The sequence below is a fragment of the Trachurus trachurus genome (genome assembly GCF_905171665.1).
Source record: "Trachurus trachurus genome assembly, chromosome: 24".
NCBI lineage: Eukaryota > Metazoa > Chordata > Actinopteri > Carangiformes > Carangidae > Trachurus > Trachurus trachurus.
Window position 1 is genome coordinate 11,209,734 of NC_139910.1, and position 20,138 is coordinate 11,229,871.

Here is a 20,138-nt window from a genome sequence, read left to right on the forward strand (position 1 = left end):
AATGTTCTTTCAGGGTAGAGGGTAGAAAATTGAGATAAATGAATTATTTGGTGCAATATAGTGGTTTAAACTGAGAAATTATACATTTACATTACATTACATTACATGATTTGCAAAAGCCCCAGCTCCAGTGGAGAAGACAGTGGAGGCCCACAACATTGTCTCGGTCTGTGTGAGGCAGTATTTTGGATTTAGTACCTGATGATGACAGACAGTGGTGCCACTCTGTTCGCGCTAGTTGCAGCATCTCATCTGTTGGCTCATCTACAATATTGTGTGTGTGTGACAGCGCTGCACACACAAACACACGGGACGTCACGGCAGAGCACTCAACTGAAACAAATATGATACAATGGTAAGTGGAATAAAATCTTCCCAAGTGCATTTCATTATATTATGGCAAAGCATTACCAACTTCATATTAAATACAATCAGATAAATAAGAGAAATATGAATAGGGTCATATTGCATATGTAATGGACACCTCCAAACCAAACAACACCACACAGATCAAAGAAAGCTGACAACGATTTTCACCCTCCCTATAGTCATAGCGGTAGGTTCATTACCTTTAATTATCGGTGCATGTTGTTTCAAGACCTGCGGGGCAGAGACGCAAGCTGTTCAACGAACACAATGGAGGTGAAAGATACAGGTCCCCTGTCCCTCAAAACTCATCAAATACACATCCAACAACTCCAAAACGCTCTCGTGGACAAGTTGTGACCTGCACAGCACCACGCTATAAAAAAAATATGTAACATTACAAGAAGGGGTTGTTTTTCAAGGCAAATGTATAGCCGGAACTACATTCCAGACACAGCTGCTGGGCAGAATGATTTCAAATGTCTGGAATAGCATGGTGAATGTGTAGGTCACAATTTGTCCATGAGAGAGATTTTCAAAACTTTTTATTATTATTAGCTGGTTCTCACTCAGCATGTTCACGTTTCTGCAGGGTTGAACGGGTTGCTGATGAAGTTTTCACTGTTTACTTTAGGTTGTGTTCACAGATCTATATGAGCACAGTTCATGCAAACTTGGGTAATATTTGTTTTATTTGACTGCTCTGCCATGACATCCTGTGTGTGTGTGGTAGAAGACATGCTTCAAGATGAGTTTAACTTTTTAATGGCCTTAAGTCTGTTATAATGCCATTTTATCCAAAGGACATAATCAGTTCGGAGAATGTAAAAGATAAATTCATGTGTGCAAGAGGTTGTCTACACAGCGAATAGAGACTGTAGTCCAATGCTCCTTTGACAAGATGCTTGATAACGACCTGTTAAGGTCCAGTGTTACAACTCCTTATCAATAGCTAGAGTGCACAACCCAAGTTTCTGAATTCTGCTCCTATATTAGCATTTTAACAGTATGGATTATGTAATGGGTGCTACTTAAACTTATGCACCTCATATACCAACGAAAACTGTTGGGAATGCGGTTTTTTTTTATCATTTATCTGTTGATTTAACACTCAAACTCTTAACAACATTCATAATTTTGAATTATAAAGTATCTCACATGAGTGATAGAAAATAAATGTCTGTGCATGACTTAGTTAAAGGAGATATGGTTGTACAAGTGCACTTTTGACTTAAGCAGATGGATAATTTTAGGACTGACTGTATTCAAGAACACTGATTATTTGGCTTTACATTTCTGTGGAAAGCTTTATGAAACTGTTTGCCTTTGTCCTTCCACACACACAAATAGACTGGACTTTGGAGTCCCACCAATACTGCATGTACTTCCAACGTCCTCTTCAAGTGGAACACCTTTGGTATAAAAGCCCTATGTAGAGTTTGTGGAGCAGTCTCATCTGAGGACTCACCAAAGGTGCTCAACAGAGAGAGTTGCAGAGCCCATCATGGGAGACTCAGCGTTATGCCTTTCCCTGTTTCTTGTTACACTTACCTTGAGTTGTAAGTATTTATTTCCATTCATTATTTCCATCTTGTTGCTTTCAAAAAAGTTATCAATCTAATTTACATGTGACTTATTTTACAGACATCCAAGAGGTGCATGCGTCCTGCCTCTGTAAGTTCAGTATGTTGTCGTCTAATTTATATATGTGAAGTATATTTCCATTGAAACTGTCAAAGGAACTGACAGAATCTTTAATACATTGCACTTTGGTGCTAGCACACATATAAAACACATATATTATGTATACCCCAAACTGTGATTCATACTTCTTTGGTAGCTTTATTACAGTTAAATTGTTATTGCAATGCGTTGTTTTGTAACACAACTAATTCCAAATCAATATCTTCTCTAAAAGTAAACCAAAGGTACAGACCCTACCACAAGTATGAATACTTGTACGAAGCTGAGTCCTTAAATGCTATCAAAGGTGCTTCCCATCTCGGTAATGGACCTAAAGCCACTTGCAAGGTACATATGACTATGATATAAAAGCTAAAATTCTTAACTTATCTACTTTCTCTTATATACATTGTTTCCTGTGGGGAAGGACTAAAATAATATTTTTAAACAGGTTGAAATTGAAGTACCTCAGACATGTAGTTTCATCATCCGCGCCACTAGCTGCAGGCTGAGTGAAGTGGTGGACGTGGACACAGAGGGCAACCCTGTGTTCAGGCCTGCTGCCAGCTCTGACATCTTTGCTGCTGAAATGGAGAGGTACATTTGATCAACAGTGCTCATGGTCAACCAACCAAATACATTTGCTGAAAAAACTAATGTCAAAATTCTCACATTGTCCTTTAGGTTTCCTCTGAAGGTTGTGGTTGATGGTGTGTACAATGTGAAACTTTACCCTGAGGATGGTGAGACAACAACCATCCTAAACTTCAAGAGGGGTATCATCTCTGCCCTGGCTGTACCTTTGGAGGAAAAAGATAAAAACAAGAATATGGTAAGTATTTTACTTATAAGCCTAAAATGGAGACCTAACATTTTTGTATTTAAAACATTTCACAGTTCCTCATTTAAAAGAGAAAAGAAAACACATTCAATGACATGTTATCTATCTTTGTTCACACTCATTATAGCCAACTATCCACGGCATGTGCAGGACCGATAACTTCATGAACATTAGAGGCGATACTGCAACTGACATAAGCCTTACGAGGGATCTGTCCAGGTGTGACAAATTTGTCCCAGTGAGAGATCACACCAGCCCCTTGGCGCTTATCTCTGGCATGGTAAGAACTCCAAGAAACACATGGCAGGGTCTAATTTTGACAGGTGACATTTACCCTAACAAAGTGATCTTCCAACTTCTCAGGCTCAAAATCCAACAAAATCTAGAATGAGATGCAGTAGGCCTTGTGCTTCCACCAAAGCCAAATATTGATGTGATAGAACCATCTCTTTAAAGCAGAAGTGAGTGATCCGGTCGTTTTCGCTAATGCTGCGTTCCAGGCAGGCTTTTGAAATCGTAAATTACAGCTTCAAGTCACAACTTACGACTTTGTAGCGTTCCAGGCAACCCACTCGTGTTTTTCCGACCTGTTTTACCGGTGAAAGTCACTATAACGGCCACTCGTAACTTCCGACCGGTGAACTCGTACCAGATCGAGCTGGTACCACTTCACGGTCGGAAAAATACGAGTTTCCTTGAACGCACCATAACAGTCCTCGTCGCTACGTCACCACATTCACGGCGTTCCTTGGCTGCACACTAGGGCTGTCACTTTTTGTGGGGTGTAATATTCGAATATATCCGAACGAATTACGGGTCATTCAATAATCGTTCGAACCTCATTTTTCTAAAAACTGACAGCCCTACTGCACACACAGCCCTGCATGCCGTTCTCTCTCCTCATTGGATAAAAACTGTAGGATACGATAAATGTTTTCTCTTCGGCTCAGAGCAGAGCAGAGTGACTGAGAGACCCGTGTTTCAGTCCAAACACTCTATGTAAGTGATTGCTGTCGGAAGATATAACTATTTAAGACTTATATTAACACAAATATATCACTCACTTCTGCTTTAAGTTACTGTAAAACAACCTCTTTGACAGAGTTATTTACAGCACTGTACTAATCACATGTAATCTCTTTGCAGTGTAGTGACAAAACAAACCACAGCATCCTTAGAAAAGGTTGTCAAAATCACTAGACAAGAGTCTTGGAGGTTAGCTGGATTCTTTGTTTTTCAGCACTACCCTCTTGCTCAGCTGATCAGAAGCTCTCAGACCTGCAACTACAAGTTTGACAATGAGAAGAAACACATGACCTCTGGGTCCTGCACTGAGAACCACATCCTCATTCCCTTCTCACACAAGTAAGTCTGTCCTGGTGTACTCCATAAAATGCTCTATTATGCTCTAATACATGTATGCAATGGTCCAATATGGATTACGTAAGGTTTCTACAGTACTAACCTTGTGTCGCCTTTTCACAGAAGTACATATGGAGTTACCAATGTTGGAAAGCAAAAACTGACTCTGGTTCAGGTCTCTCCTCACAATGACAGAATTTTTGACCACAGTAAGCCTTCCTCCATTCCGTTATTACTCTTAGCTAATTTTTCAAAAACCAACTGGATGTTCCCATTGTTTTCTTGTGTGTCATATAGGTAACACTGTTATGGGTCTTCACATGGAGACTGTTGAGGACAAAAGTGTTGTCCAGGATGCAGATGCAGCTCTGAACCTCCTGAGGGAACTGGCCAATCTTCCCGAAACTGAGGGAGAGAGGAGGGCTCACCTCTTCCACAAGCTTGTCACCATGGTCCGTGGAATGAAGGCTGAGACCCTGAGTCCTGCCATTCCTGAGGCTATCGCTGCGTCCCCTGCTCTGACCTACCAGGTTCTGGCCCAGTGTGGAACCCCTGAGTGCAGCAGTGCCATCATGCAGATCCTCAGGACCTCAGATAGACCTTTACTTGAGGTTGATGCTGCTGTTTTTGCTTTGGGGCTCATGTCTAATCCCTCTGCCCTCCTCATAAATGACATGCTTGAGATGACCAAATATAAGTCCAGCAAGCCCATCATGTATGCCCTGAGCAATGTTGTTAAGAGGTGAGTGAAATTAACCACACTTCATTCAACATAAAATTGAATTTTATTGGTGTTTTGTGGAAAGTCACATATGCACACATGCTTTGTTTTTTTTTCTAATTTTATCTTCTACAGGTTTTACAAAGCTGAAGGAAAGGTGATCCCTGAGATTCATTCTGTGGCTGCATTCATGGCTGCTAAATTGGGTGATTGTTCTGGCGACAAGGAAAGCACCTTCATGGCATTGAGAGTGGGTATATTTCCCTACTGATAAAACATTAAATAGCTCCTGACACAAGTACACTATTTAAGCGCTCTTTGACATTCTAGGTCATGGGAAACATGGCTCCAGCTGTGGTATCTGCTAGTCCTGCACTCAGATCTGCTGTGATGCAGTGTGTAAACCAACCTGCAGCTTCCCCGGAAGTGCAGCAGGCTGCCATCCAAGTGTACAGGCTGATCACAGTTCCTGAAGAGGCAAGTCAGACTGTTTCATTTGTTTGATATCTTATTTGAGTCATTATGTCTTAAGTTACTGATACTGATTTTATTGATCTTGTTTGATCACAGAGCAGAGATGTTCTCATGCAAGTGCTTTTGGACACCACCAGCCCCATGCAAAAGCGTATTGCTGCCTATCTGGTACTTATGAAGGACCCCCAGCCACGTGAACTGGCTCAGCTGGCTGATGCCTTGACCAGTGAGCAGGACGAACAAGTCAAGAGCTTTGTCATCTCTCACATTACTAACATTTTGTCCTCAAAGGAGCCTGAGACCAAAGAGTAAGCAAACATCTGATATAGCTTAAATATTGTTTTAATTTGTTGTTTCACCTAATGCGCTTACTCTGTAATCTCATTTGAGCACCATTTGTTTTTACTGTACTATTTTTCCTTAATTCCCAGTTTGAGACAGAGGATCAATGATGCTCTGCAGGGGAATGAGATTGGGTCAGTCATGGACCCCACCAAGTTTTCACGCAACTACAAGGTTGGATCTGTAGAGGGCAACATGATCTTTGAGGGTACCAGCTATCTGCCCAAGGAACTCATGCTTGAAATGACTCTGAAAGCATTTGGCTATGAAATTGACATGATGGAGGTAAATGTTCAGATATATTCGATCCAAATTGTGCTTTGAGATAGCTTTTATAGAAATTGTGACCATTGAAAATTCTATCCTTTACAGATTGGTATGGAGGGAAAAGGATTTGAACCAACTGTTGAGGCCCTGTTTGGAGAGAATGGCTTCTTCCCTGACACTGCCCTGAAGACAATGTACTTTGTCTCTGATAACATGCCACTTAAAGTCGATGAGATCCTGCAGAATATCATGCCTGCTATGAAGAAGGACAGGATGAAGAGACAGGTATTCAGAGAAATGCATTGCATATGTCCATTATATATAATTTGGAATTATGTGACAGGATGTTTACAGATGACAATGAATTAAATAATAATGTATGGGCATCAATATGTAAAGGCATCCCAGAACCTGATGAGGCAGATTGGACACAACGTCAACAAACTGGTGAGGGAATTGAATGCTGCACAGTCTCCTGAGACGATGATTTATCTGAGACTTCTGGGAAATGAGCTGGGGTATTTGAGGACCAATGAAATGGCGGAGATGGCCCTTTCAGCTGGCACCATGATTGACAGAATGTTCAAGATGTTTCCCACTGATGTAAGTAAATCCATTTGTTTTCTTTACAAATTTAGAATGATTTAGTAATTTCTTGTTTATAATCTTGAGTTACATCTGTGTATTTGTGTTGTTTTCTGCCACAGCTAATGAAGGCCTTGATGACTAATACTGACAACACAATCTTTGCTCACTACATCTTCATGGATAATGAATTCTTCCTGCCTACCGTAACTGGTGTCCCTCTGAGGATTGCCCTGTCTGGTACTTTCACCCCTGGTATCAAAGGTGGACTCAAGTTTGCTCGTGACATGGTAATTATACATGGATGTGTTGAAATACAATACAGTACATTTTTCTGTTTCACAGCATCAACACAACTATTCACATTTCTCCAATGTTTCTAAACAGAGTGATGTTACCTTCATGCCCTCCGCTGGCATTGAGTTTGTAACTCAAATTGGTTCCCACATCCCTGAATATGTAAATTCTGGACTGGAGATGCACACCAACATTTTCCATGAGAGTGGGCTCAATGCCAAGATCTCCATGGGACATGACAATGTGAAGCTGACCATCCCTGCACCAACGAGGCCTACAAAGCTCATCAAAATGACGTAAGCGAAGCCTAATAGAATTTTCTGATTTCATGAAAGCAGGGGGTTGTTTGGACATCTGGTTGCAATGCAGCTGTTGAACAAGCTGACATAATATGCAAAGTAGGCAATGTTATTTGACAAGGAAACAGTTTGTTTTTATCTGTGTGATTAACCTTTCCACATTTAGATGAAAGAGATCAAAGTCAGATTTTAACATTGTTTTGTTCAAAATTTAGAAACACTTTGGTGGCAGTAACTGGATCAGAGATGAGGACCATTCCCCCTTTCGTGATGGACAAAGTTGATGTCAATGAGTGCACTCCTGTCTTCGCTGGAATGAAATATTGTACAGCCCTGCAGTACACTGATGCTTTCTCTCAAGAGACAGCTCCCTACTTTCCCTTCACTGGAGACAGCAAGTGAGTGTGAATTTCTAAACCACAGACAAATAACAGTCCCAGATGAACTAATTTGACCAAGAATATTATCTTATTAGATTTGCTGTGGAGCTCCATCCTACTGGTGAAGTCACTGAGTACACAGCCACTGTTGCCTATGAGCTCCTCCGGGAGGGAGAAGAGGGCCGGCACAAGGTTGATTCTGTGAAGTTCACTTTGAGGGCTGAAGGTATTGTACATGAAAAATCCGTCTGGATCTTATTGAAAACCACAAATTGGAAACAAACCATTTCAGTGGAGTTGTTTAAGCTGAATCTTTTGGTTGATCAATAACAGGAGCTGACGCCACTGAAGCCAGGGCAATCATGAAATATAACAGGAGGAAGAATGTCATCACAGCTGACATCCAGATCCCTGACTATGATGTGGAGGCTGGCCTCAGACTGGGTGTTGTCGATGGAAACACCAAGGGCAAAGGAACCCACTCCATCTCTCTGGACTTTATAAACAAGAACATCCCTCAGCTCTCCCTGGTTGGCCGTGCTAAGTAAGAAATCAACCATTAATTCTTGTGAAATGGCATTAATGTCACCCTCATCACTGAGATAATACCAACTTGTTGCATCTTTTAGTCTGAAGGCCATGAGGGAGGGTATGGTCCAAGTCCAGCTTCTTTTCCCATCAATTAATGCTGATGCCACTGTCACAGCTAACATGAAGCGTGATGAAGAATTGGAAATGGAGCTGAAGAGTGAAATCAAGTTCATGGACGCAACCTCTGAGCAGAAAATTGCAATGAAATATGGTAATATGTTTGATCTTTTTTTCAGAATTGTACATGACAATTTATTTTCTGTCGCTTCTTAGACAGATACAAATCCGAGTCACATCTCAAATGATAACTTGATAAGAAACTATGAGTATATGTCGCCCAAAATCACACGTGGCTGGTACTGTGTGACATTTGAGTGAGCAATTAAAGAGAGAATAATTAGCCTGATGTTCTATTTCACTTGAAAAAAGAAACCTTTCATTGTGTTTAGAGTACATAAGTAAATATGATGTCTCCTGTTGTAGATTCTGACAAGATTGAGGTTGAGCTCAAGTCTGATGTAAACACCGAGACCACAATCCTGCCAAACACTGAAGTATTCCAGAAATATGGCAATGAACTTCTTGACATGCAGGTTGGGGAGGCTGACATGAAAGTCCGTCACATCTTCAACAAATTTGTGGAGGTATCAGTTTTGGACTTTCTAACAGTTCAGATTTAGTTTGTTAAAAGAAGCCTGATTAAAACACATGCTTGTCTTCTTGTAGGCAGCAAACAACTACATGGAAGAATATGGCACTGATTTCCCATACATTCAGAACTTCAGAGTACCTGATATGCCTGAGACTTCCTTGCCAGAGAGACTGTTCTTGAATACGTAAGTGTGACAAAATCCATAATAAACATTTAAACTATCTGAGTGTTTTCCCAAAGCATTAATGCATTTTACTTTTGACTTTTTAACAGTGAGGCCAAAGCTGTTTACTACTTCAACAATGAGCGCTTCACCATTGCTATCCCTCTCCCTCTTGGAGGAAAGTCAATAGAGGAGTTAAACTTCCCACCAGCTTTGACAACACCTAGCGTGTCTCTGCCCCAGTTTGGACTGGAGATCGTCTCTATGGAGATTCCTATCCCAGACCTTGTTTTCCCTGAGAGCCTTACTCTGTCTGTTCCTCTTTTTGGCAAAGCTGAAATTTCAACTCAGATGAGCAGTAACATATATGACCTGGAGGCCTCGGTGGTTGCTGGCAAAGATGTTGTGGAAACTCCAAGCTACTCTGCTAAGTTTGACGTGAAAGGGACCTCTCCACTTGACATCCTGTCAATGAAGATGCAAGGTATTTCAGAATGATTAATTAATTTCTTGTATTGCCAATCCAAACCCTAAATGTTACACCTACAGGTTTTCTTTGAATCACAGTTAAAATTCTGTTATTCATTCCTGTGATATTAGTTGCACTATTCATCACTGTTCTTCTTTTTTATTCTACTTGTTTTATTCAGGTTCAGGAATGCTGTCCATCACAGATTACATCAAGGCCCATTTGAAAAGCTCTTTGGCTCATAAATTTATTGAGGGCAGTGTTAGTATCATTGAGGAGGTAACCATCACCAACAAAATCAATTTGAAATCAAACAGCAAGATTGAAGCCACAAGTCCATTTGGCATCAACGTTGCCATGGAGCACACAGGTACGGCTGGAATAAATACTCAAGAAATCTCTGGTGATAACAATCTTGAGGGAATGTTCAAGGCTGGACCCATGTATGGCAAGACGGTTTCAAAACAGTCATTTACCATCTTCCCACTCAGGCCAGAGGCAAAGATTGACTCTAATGTTAAGTTTGACTCCACAATTGTTAGAGGCCAGAACACAATTGCAGCATCCCTTGCCAATGGTGAATTCTCACTTGTGTCCAACACCATTGCCTTTGAAGATGTCTTGACACACGTTGTTGAACTTCACTTCAAAGACAGCAAACTGTTACTAAAATGTGATGCAAATGCCCTTGCTCTTGGCATGAAGATCCGCAACCAGGCTGAAGCCTCTGCTGGTGCTGGTGAACTTGTCATTAGGATGGAGACAAACACAGACCACTCTGAAAACCGTGTTTACTCTCTGCTGACTGCCTCTCTTGATGCCAGTGGTCTGGCTGTAAACAGTGATGCCTCCATGAAGCTTCTTGACAATGAGGCTAATCACAAGGCTACTCTGAGAATGAACAAGGATGGGTTGACCACAAGTGGAACAACCACCCTGCAGAGCCCACTGTCCCTAGAAAACACTTTCAATGCTGGGCTTGACACTTCAGGGGCCACCTTATCCATTACCAATAAGGCAGCAATGCATGACAACAAGTTGGACAATGTTAACACCCTTACCATTACTCTCTCTGGCCTTGACTTTAATTCAAAGGCTGAAGCCACAGCAAGTGAGTATGTTACATATACTCATGACATCAGTTTGGACCTGAAACCTTACACTGCTTCTGCAAATGTTAATAACAACTTGAAACTACTGGCTGCCAACTTCATTAATGAGGCTACGCTGCAGGCAGAGCTTTACAAGATGGACTTGACAGGAAGCCTGAAAGCCATCTATGGCGAGGAAGAGATCAAACACACCTACCAGCTCATTTATGTCGATATGACTGCTAATGCAAAGTGCAGCACCACTGGAAAACTCCTTGGAACTCACATGAACCACAATACTGAGCTTGAAGTCATTGGTCTTGCTGCCAAAATTACCACCGACAGCCGTTTCAACTCACAGAAAGTGCGCTTTGATCACACAATCCGCTGCAGCATTGTTCCTTTTGATTTCAATCTTGATGCCATCTTCAATGGTGATGTCATGGAACTCATCGAAGTATATGACAAGTTTCTCCTTAAAGCACAACCCTTAGCTTTTGTTAGCTCAAATGAATTCAGAACATCTACCCGAGATGGTCCTTACCGGACGAGATTTCACAACAAGGTGGACACTCTTCTTTTACTCCAAGAGCAGAAGATTAGCTCTACAATTAAATCTCTAATAGATTATGATACATTTAGTACCTTCAATCAGGACATGAGTATTTACAATAATGCTGAGAGTACTGGGATTGAGTTTTCTGGCACTATCCTCACTAAATCAGATCCAAAATACTTAGAATCATATTCAGCATCAGATGAGCAGGAATTCACTATCTCTGGTTTCCTTAAGTATGACAAGAACACAGACAGTCATATAATTCAGATCCCCTTAATTAAAGACTTGCCTGCCTTTTTGGAAAGCATCAAGGGCTTTGTTGTGCATATTGCAGAGGCACTGGAAGACTACATCAACAACGAGCAGATAACAGTTAAACTTGAGACTCTTCTTCAGCACACAAGTGACTTTATTTCTCAAATTAATACAGAAACCAAGATAAACCAACTGAAGCAGTTTTTCAATGATTTTATCCAAGAATATGCCATCTCCATGGCAGATGTCGAGGCCTCTTTGAAAAACCTGGAGATTTCTGTTGGAAAATTGCTGGCTGATCTCTGTATTTACATCCAACAGTGTGCTGGTAAAATGAGGGAGATTATTTATAGCAGCACCCTCCCTGAATCCTTCATTCAGAATATCCAGCTACTGCTGAATGCCATTAATGAGGAATATGACATTAAGGCTATGGTTATATACTTAATTGACACCATGAGAGAGATGGTCCAGTCGATTGACTTTGAAAAAATGAAAGGCAGCAGCTTTGCATTCCTGTGCGACATTGATGCCAAGTATGAAATCAAGACAAAAGTACAGACATTCGTGGGAGATATGAAACAGATAATTGAGACATTTGACATGCAAACATTTGCTGCTGAGCTGAAGAGTTACATCCTATATATCACTCCTCTTTTTGACGAATTAGCTAGTAAAATTTCTACAGAGATTCTCAGTGATATAACAGATTATATCAGGAAAATTATACAGGACTTTGACATCCTAGGTAAACTCAACAAATTCTATACCAAAATAAGAGAGATGATTGTGAAGTTTGAGGCTGAGAAAAAGATTCAAGCTGTCCTGGAAAAGGCTGTGGAGCTCATCAAGCAGTTCAGATTTGAGGAAAGTGTTACCGCTGTGATCAAGATTATAAAAGACACAGATATACCAGCCAAATTCATGCAGTTTTTCCAGGGAGCTATCAACTACTTGAAATCAACTGAGGTCAAGCATATCATTCAGCAGCTGAATACGTACATTGAAACAGTGTACTCACTGAAATACAATGACTTTGTGGACTATGCCAATCAAATTATTATTAAGTACACATCTTACCTGAATGAACTGATCAGGACCCTTGAAATCCCACAGAAACTTGAGGCAATAGGAGACTTTGTCAATCTTGTCTTATCCTCCATAAGAGACCAAATGGAAAACCTGAGAGAAATTAGAATTGCAGAAATTGTATCATTTGTACAGGACATCTTTGATGAGGCTGTGCTGGATAACCTTAAGAGATCTGTTGAATTTATAAAAGAGGAAATCATGGATATGGATCTCAAATTTTTGATTGAGTTTTATGTGGCATTAGTGAAACAGTACTCCATTAGTGCCATGTCCTTCATCACTAATATGTTCTCCATTATGTCTGACATCTTAACGAAGATGGCACGAGAACAAAAATTCACCAGCGAGATTAAGCAGATCATTTCTGGGCTCATTGCTGAGCTGAAAATGGTTCAGTTGACCATGCCATCCTTCATCATCCCTTTCAGTGATCTTGCTGTGCCTCCCATGACGTTCAGCTTGGATACGTTTGAACAGTTTGAAATACCAACACAGATGGACATCCCTGAATTCACTGTCTTGGGCTTCTATACAGTGGAAGCTACAATCATCTCAACTGATGACATGAAGCAGAGAATCATTGACTTGATTGATTTCATTCTCAACTTTGAGATGGGGATATTTGATATAGGTGCTTTGTTTGGAGACCTGAGTATGAAATACTTTCCTTCCGTACCTGAATTTTCACTTCCTGTGATTACTGTAAGTGAGCTCTCCTTTCCCACTCTGCCGCAATTTCCAGAGGAGAAACTTGTTAAGACTTTCGAACTGCCAACACAAAAACTGCAAGTCATTCCTAGTGAGATCAGGATTCCAGCCTTTGGTAAACTCAGCTGTGAGATAAAAGTCAACACGCCCATCAACTCCATCAGGAATGCTGCTGAGGTCCAAACCTCTCTTGACACAGATGAGACTCCACAAATGACAGCTTTTCTGACTTCCCAAGGGACATCACTCAAATATCAAAACCTTAACTTCAACCTGGATTCCACTGCTCGTATTGCTGTTCCCATGGACTATCATCTGGTTGCATTTGAGACCATTAAGTTCACTCATAATTTTCTCACAGTGGACCACAATGCATCTGCTACATTTTCAGACTCAGCCCAAGTCTCAGCCAAGACCACAATGAAGGCAAACACAGCACTTTACAATGCTGAGTTTTTAAATGAAGTTAATCTTGCAACAAAGGGCGGTTTATCGACAACTTTTGACACTTCCTATGAACATTTGTTAAACCTACCCATGATTGACCTCACCAGTCAGACATCCATGACACAAAAATGTGTGGCCCGTCAGGAAGGTACGTCTATCACAATAACTGTTGGAAACCAGGGTACAACCATGTTCAACACACATGAAATTACCCACGAAAGTGATCTGGAAGTCACACTGAATCCAAGAACATTCAAGATGAACTTCAATGCTAACACAGATTCATTCCTTTTGAAGATTAGACAGACCCTGAGTGCTGACTCTGTCATTTTCAACCATTTCAAATTTGATGTGCGTTCTGAGGTAGAAGGCCTCACAATCAAAAACAGCCTCTTAGTGGGGTCAGTAAATGCCAATCTGAATGACATGAGGCTTGAGTTGAAGGCAACCCACAACTCAGATCTAATAGGTACTATCAATGGAGTCTTACACAACGAGATTGATGTTGTTATCTGCCCCAGAGAGGCTGTGTTAAGTTTTCAAAATAAAGGAAACACCAAGTTCAATTTTAATGCTGCGCTTACAGCTAAAATTGATCTGCAGAATGATTACTCTGCCACCTTCATGCCTGACAAACAACATATCAACACTGTGGCTTTGGCCCGTCTTAATCATAACAAATTGTTCTGGAACTTCACTGGAGAGAATAATGAGAGGGAGATTGCATTTTTATCTGCTGTAGAAGGAGCAGCAGACCTTGATTTCCTGACTAGGCCCATCAGCACTCCTGAGATTGATATTCCATTTATTGACTTCCGTATCCCAGCTATTAGTGAGGTGAACCTGTATGACCTAAGTGGGCTGAAAAACATTTTAACTACCACTAAGCAGACTGTTGATGTAGATGCTAAAATTGTTTACCAGAAAAGTCAGACTGCGCCACTTGTTGATATGATGGGTCTGATGCAGATTCCCTCTGTAAGTGACCTGATCACAGAGCTGTCCTTGAAGTCTGCCATTAGCAATTTGAATGTCCATGCTGGACTGTATTGTGAGGATGATCTTGTGTTCCGTCTGGAGGCTACCACAGCCTCTGAGTTTGAGAGTCTAAAATCCAAACTCGATGGCACCACCAGCCTGACCACCAAGAGAGGAATCAAATTGGCCAATTCCCTGTCCCTTGAAAATCATTATATTCAAATCACTCATGACAGCGCCATCACTCTTTTGAGTACTTCAGCATTTGAACCTGCGGTCTCTGTGGCTACTATTGCAAAGATTGACCTGCCTGTACTCAGTCTGGAGACAAATCAACATTTGGTTGCAGATGCCATAACCAAAGCAAATGTTGCCTCCACCTTGAAGATGAAGACTGATTTCAATATCCCAATAATCAAGGCTGTTGGAAAGGCTGAGGCTGACCACAGTCTGAGGCTAGAGGGAACCTTTGAGTACATTTCCATGGAGTCATCCACCAGAGCAAACATAGATAGCACAGTGCTTGAGGACTATTTACTTTTTGGAGTCCTTGATAATGAGATGAATCAGTACCTAAATAATGATGGCCTGCGCTCCACCTCCAAGATTATTGCGGATGCAAAACTTAACCACGGCACCAACAAAGTCATTAACATAGATGTAAATGAGAATCTTGCTGTTGAAGCCTCCCTGAGACGTGTGTATGCAATACTGGATTATACAGGAAACAATGAAGCAAACCTGTTCAATTTAAACACCAATGGGAAACACGTCACCAAGGTAACCATTGACTTTGCACTAATGTCTTCTTTGACGGCTGATATTGAGGTCAATATCTCTCAGCCAAGCAGCCTGGGGGAATTTGCTATCTTTGAGAAAACTGTTGCAGAAGTTACAACTGCCAAGAAAAAGATGTCTACAAATGCCAAGTTTGTCAGCCCACTGTACACCACAAACCTCGCAGCAGAAATAGAGGGCAACATTCCTGTTTTCAAAGTCACCTTCAAGTCGGCTGCCACCTCTGTCATTGTCTTCTTGGAATATGACCTGGACTGTAAGTTTTTCTAGCATACAGTTTTGTATTTTAAATAATAGCATCATTAACAGATTTAACTAACACCATTGTGCTTCAATAGCTTCCATTGCTGTTAACTTTGAACATGGTGGCTTAAGCCTCACTGGGAAGGTGGTTTTCACCCATGAGGATCTGGCTGTGGATATTCAGAACATTCTCTCCCATACACCAAGGTAACACTTTTTTTAACCATTGTAATCTATTACCTACATATCACTCCCACTTTACTCACATTTCAAGAAAAAACACATTAGCAATGATCAGACATGTTGCTAACCGTGTAAAGTTGCCATCTTTACAACAGATGAGTAACATATTCTTGCTTGTCTCTACAGCGACTCACGTCTGACACTAAATATGGACATAACCAGCCCTGCCTTCACTGATCTGAACTTGCGTTATGCTGTCCGCAAGGATGGAATCAGTGCAACAATTTCTGTTCCATCTGCTGGCCTCCTGGGTCTTCAGCTTCACGGCAGGACCCCATCACAGATGAACGCCCGGCTTTATGGTCGCTATGCTGTAAGGATCTGATGTTGCCATTGCGTTTACAATTACAATGATCAAATATGAAATAACTAATTTTTTGTTTTTCCAAACAGTCTGATCCTGGGAACGATGTGGATATTTTCACTGTCAGAGCTTCTGCCAAGGATGCTAATAAAATGAATTTGAAGATGTCCATTAACATGGATGCCCCAAACATCATGCTCCAAGGACTAAACGAAAAAATTCCTGCCATCACCTCTTGTTTGTCTAGCTTTGCTGAGAAATATCAACTGTTCAGCCATGCTGCTCAATTCAAGAATATTATAATTTTCTATGTTGAGAAGGCCCATGACATTGAATACATTGATAGTTATCTTACACCGACATCTGCGCTCTTTAGGAAAACTGTTGTTCAGTACCAGAAAACTATACAAATTTTCTTGGATGCAGCCATTAAGTTTCTAAGAGAAACTCAGGTCAGATTGCCTGGATCTGATCATATGACCACTCTCCTTGAGATGCTCAATTATACAATGAGCAGCATAACTTCTATGCTTAAGAATGCCTTGCAGCTGTTGGTCATTAATGTAGAATACACTTTAAATTTCATGCTTGGCATGGTCAGTCAAATTCAGGTCACAATGCCTGTTGGTGATGTCATGGCTATAGCCAAATTAAGAGACCAGATTAGGAACAGCATGAATACTATGTCTAATCCCATTGTGGATTTTTTGAATCATCTGGAGAATTTTGACATGCTCCTTGAAAAACTGGGTGACACCCTGAAATTATTAGTTGACAAAGCTCAGTACTTTGTTGACCACCACCTAAAATCATATCTATGGGACTATCCATTTGCTCTCTGCATGGAGACTGTCTATGATAAATACATAAACTTAGTTAAAGCAATGACCGAGTATGCAAAAACAAGTGTGGACATTGAGTCTTTAAATAACATAATTAACTACATTCTGGATATTTTCAGATTTAAAGTGAATGAATTCAGATCCACTGTTACTGACTATCTGCAGCAGGCTCCTGCTCAGTACAGGTCTTATGTAAAAGTTAAAGGTACAAAGCTTGAGATCAGTTTTTGAGTCCACCTTCACCAGAAAACTGAATAGCTGAACTAGACTATCTTATGAAGAAGTTGTTCAACTTTAGGAAAAAGAATTGCAAAAAAACAACAACAAAAAAACTTGTTTTGTTGAAAAATAGTGCATGAATGTAATAGTTTTACATTAAACAGCAGCAAATTACTGTATTTTTCTGTATGCTTGTTGATGGTGTAAAATAAAATCTACCATTTCCTGAATAGTGTTGTGCATAAGTCTTTTATTTTCCTAAAAGCCACTCCTATAATGTGAATCATATGATAAGGTCTTTGCAATCACCAGATTGCAACCCAACCAAACACCTACTGTAAGGGTGTTCCTGGACCTGTTAGATAGCACCAAATGAGGGATTATCTTTTAGAAGCATTGTGTACACTTATGTTTCTTATATTATCAGTGAAATAAACTGTTCTGGCAGCCCATGGGGGCCCATATTTGAGGTTGTTTTGTTTTCCTTTGTCAAGCTGCTTTTCTGACCATCAAACAAATCATATGCAATGCCATCTAGCAACCAGAGGGTGTCACTTGAAAACCTCTGTAAACTAAAATGCTGCTGCTATGACTGAACTGAATGTGATTGAATGGACATGTTGGTGAATCATGAGCACACAAATTAATGAATATATCTGGTCCCCGGTGTGGTAGACAGCATAATAGATAATATATAAATAGTACACAATCAATTGTAAAAAAAAAAAAAAAAATTAAAAAAAATTAAAAAAAAAAATTCACAAGCTTGTGTCCAGATTTAAGAGTCTGATAGCAGATGGGATGAATGATCTGGAATAACGGTTGGTTTTCCATAGTGGAAAACATGTTATTCTGAAAAATCCTGAGCCCAATCACCAGTTTCCAAAGGAGTTTGAATGACAGATTTATTCCAGATGAATGTGGCTAAAGCTGGCACCAAAAGGTTTTGACTCCTTCAACATAGTCCAAGTAAATATTAAAACAAGACTGGGCAGGCCTGATACAGCTGGACCTCTATCTGAACCTAGAGGCACATTGTCAGAAACTGTAACCTTTGATATATGATTGTCTTTTCTTAACAGTTCAGGAACATGTTATCAAGTAGTTCCTGAAGATACTGGAAGATACCAGTGAGTGAGATATAGGGCAGCACTTTCTGCCATCTGCACTTAAACAAATACAGCAATAAAATAACATTTGCAGTAAGTTGTCCATACACTCTATACAAATAGTTTATATCCTTTTTTTCTTCACATAAATATTTGTTAACACATAACATCATATTACAGCAACTGCAGGTCATTCATATGAAATATTGAGTAATGAATTAAAGTTGTTCTCAGTTGCTGGTACATTCCTCAGATTTATAATTATTATATTATATAGCCTACAATTCTCTGCTGTTTTATAACATTATTATTTGCTTATGTCATGTCAGTCATTAACTTCCCTATAAAACTAATAGGCTAGTCCTCATTTCATTGCTTGAGTCATTACATACAAAATTGTTGAACTAGTTGTCAAAATCTGTCAAACTAGTTTCACATAAATGTTGGGAGAACCACTGAATTCAATTATTCAAACATGTCAGGGAGAACAGGTATAGTATTGGACAGTAAACAATCTTCCCTGCACTACTGTCATTGTGTCAGGCACTACAGTAAACTGTCAGCCCCAATATGCATGATAAAAGTTGGCAGACTGATCACTGTAAGCCAGGTCAACTGATTAAAGTTTATCAATTAATAATTATCCACAAAGACTTTGTGCTGTTTGTCAACAGACAGACACACAAACTTATGCCAGGTCTTCCACCAGCCACAGTTGTTTATCAACTGATGTGGAACAACATGAACTAACTAACTGAGCTCTGGCAAATAGCCTACTGCTCAACTTCTGATTGAGCCAGTGCAAAGAAACCATAATGATGCTCGTCTGAAGCTCGCTTGCCTGTTGCTCATTTGGGGACATTTCAACTCAAACTGTTGCATCCCCTGACACCAAGCACATAACAATATTGCATTACTCACTAATACGTAATGTCAAGAAGCACCTATGCAAATGAAATGAGAACAAATAATTGATTGAGCAAGGCAAGCTGAAGCACAGCATATAGGAATCCTTGAGCATGGCTGCAGCAAGTTTGGCGTCAGGCTTTTTCTCAGTTATTCGTTCCCTGAATGATCTGCTTTGCCAGACATTACAGGGAATGAAGCAGACACACCGAGGAGGATCCTTCACGTTACACACACAGCAGACATAGCCTAAATAAAGTATTCTCTATCTATCTATCTATCTATCTATCTATCTATCTATCTATCTATCTATCTATCTATCTATCGTCTGTCACCTGCCTGGCCAAACAGCCTCCACTCATCCACACAGGCACACGGAAGATCAGCCATACAAACTTCAAACTTCAACTCTATTGTCCCCAAAGGGAAATTTGCATTGCAGGAAGGTAAAAAACATAAAACATTTAGAGCACATTTAAATCAGCTTATCACGCAAAAAGTCACAACAAACAGGTTTTGCACAATGGTTTGCACATAGCCTATGTGCAACACCTTCCCATCCATGCCAGTTATCAGCTGTTATTAAAACCCAACTCATCAATAACAGGATCACGTTATTGGACCACCACTCACACAACAAATTAATCCACACTCAAGCTATTATTACAAGGTTTACAACAGTTATGACAGACAACCTGGGCTGTGTGTGTGTGTGTGTGTGTGTGTGTGTGTGTGTGTGTGTGTGTGTGTGTGTGTGTGTGTGTGTGTGTGTGTGTGTGTGTGTGTGTGTGTGTGTGTGTGTGTGTGTGCGTGCGTGCGTGCGTGCGTGCGTGTGTAAGAAAGAGAGGGACA

General features: G+C 40.4%; 1 protein-coding gene across 1 annotated transcript; it reads left to right on the forward strand.

The window, feature by feature from the left end:
* The first annotated feature begins 294 nt into the window (after positions 1-294).
* Positions 295-17,434, forward strand: LOC311007601 (apolipoprotein B-100-like). Its single transcript, XM_084000847.1, has 29 exons — positions 295-355; positions 1,717-1,925; positions 2,011-2,040; positions 2,285-2,397; positions 2,501-2,646; positions 2,734-2,881; positions 3,018-3,170; positions 4,131-4,255; positions 4,376-4,461; positions 4,550-4,994; positions 5,109-5,223; positions 5,304-5,450; positions 5,544-5,755; positions 5,879-6,074; positions 6,162-6,341; positions 6,456-6,659; positions 6,764-6,931; positions 7,029-7,234; positions 7,453-7,635; positions 7,713-7,843; positions 7,951-8,161; positions 8,247-8,419; positions 8,692-8,852; positions 8,935-9,044; positions 9,134-9,507; positions 9,674-15,676; positions 15,759-15,870; positions 16,033-16,219; positions 16,300-17,434. The coding sequence occupies exons 2-29, from the start codon at positions 1,871-1,873 to the stop codon at positions 17,281-17,283; spliced, it is 11,358 nt and encodes a 3,785-aa protein (XP_083856973.1). The 5' UTR covers positions 295-355; positions 1,717-1,870; the 3' UTR covers positions 17,284-17,434.
* The last annotated feature ends 2,704 nt before the right edge of the window (positions 17,435-20,138 follow it).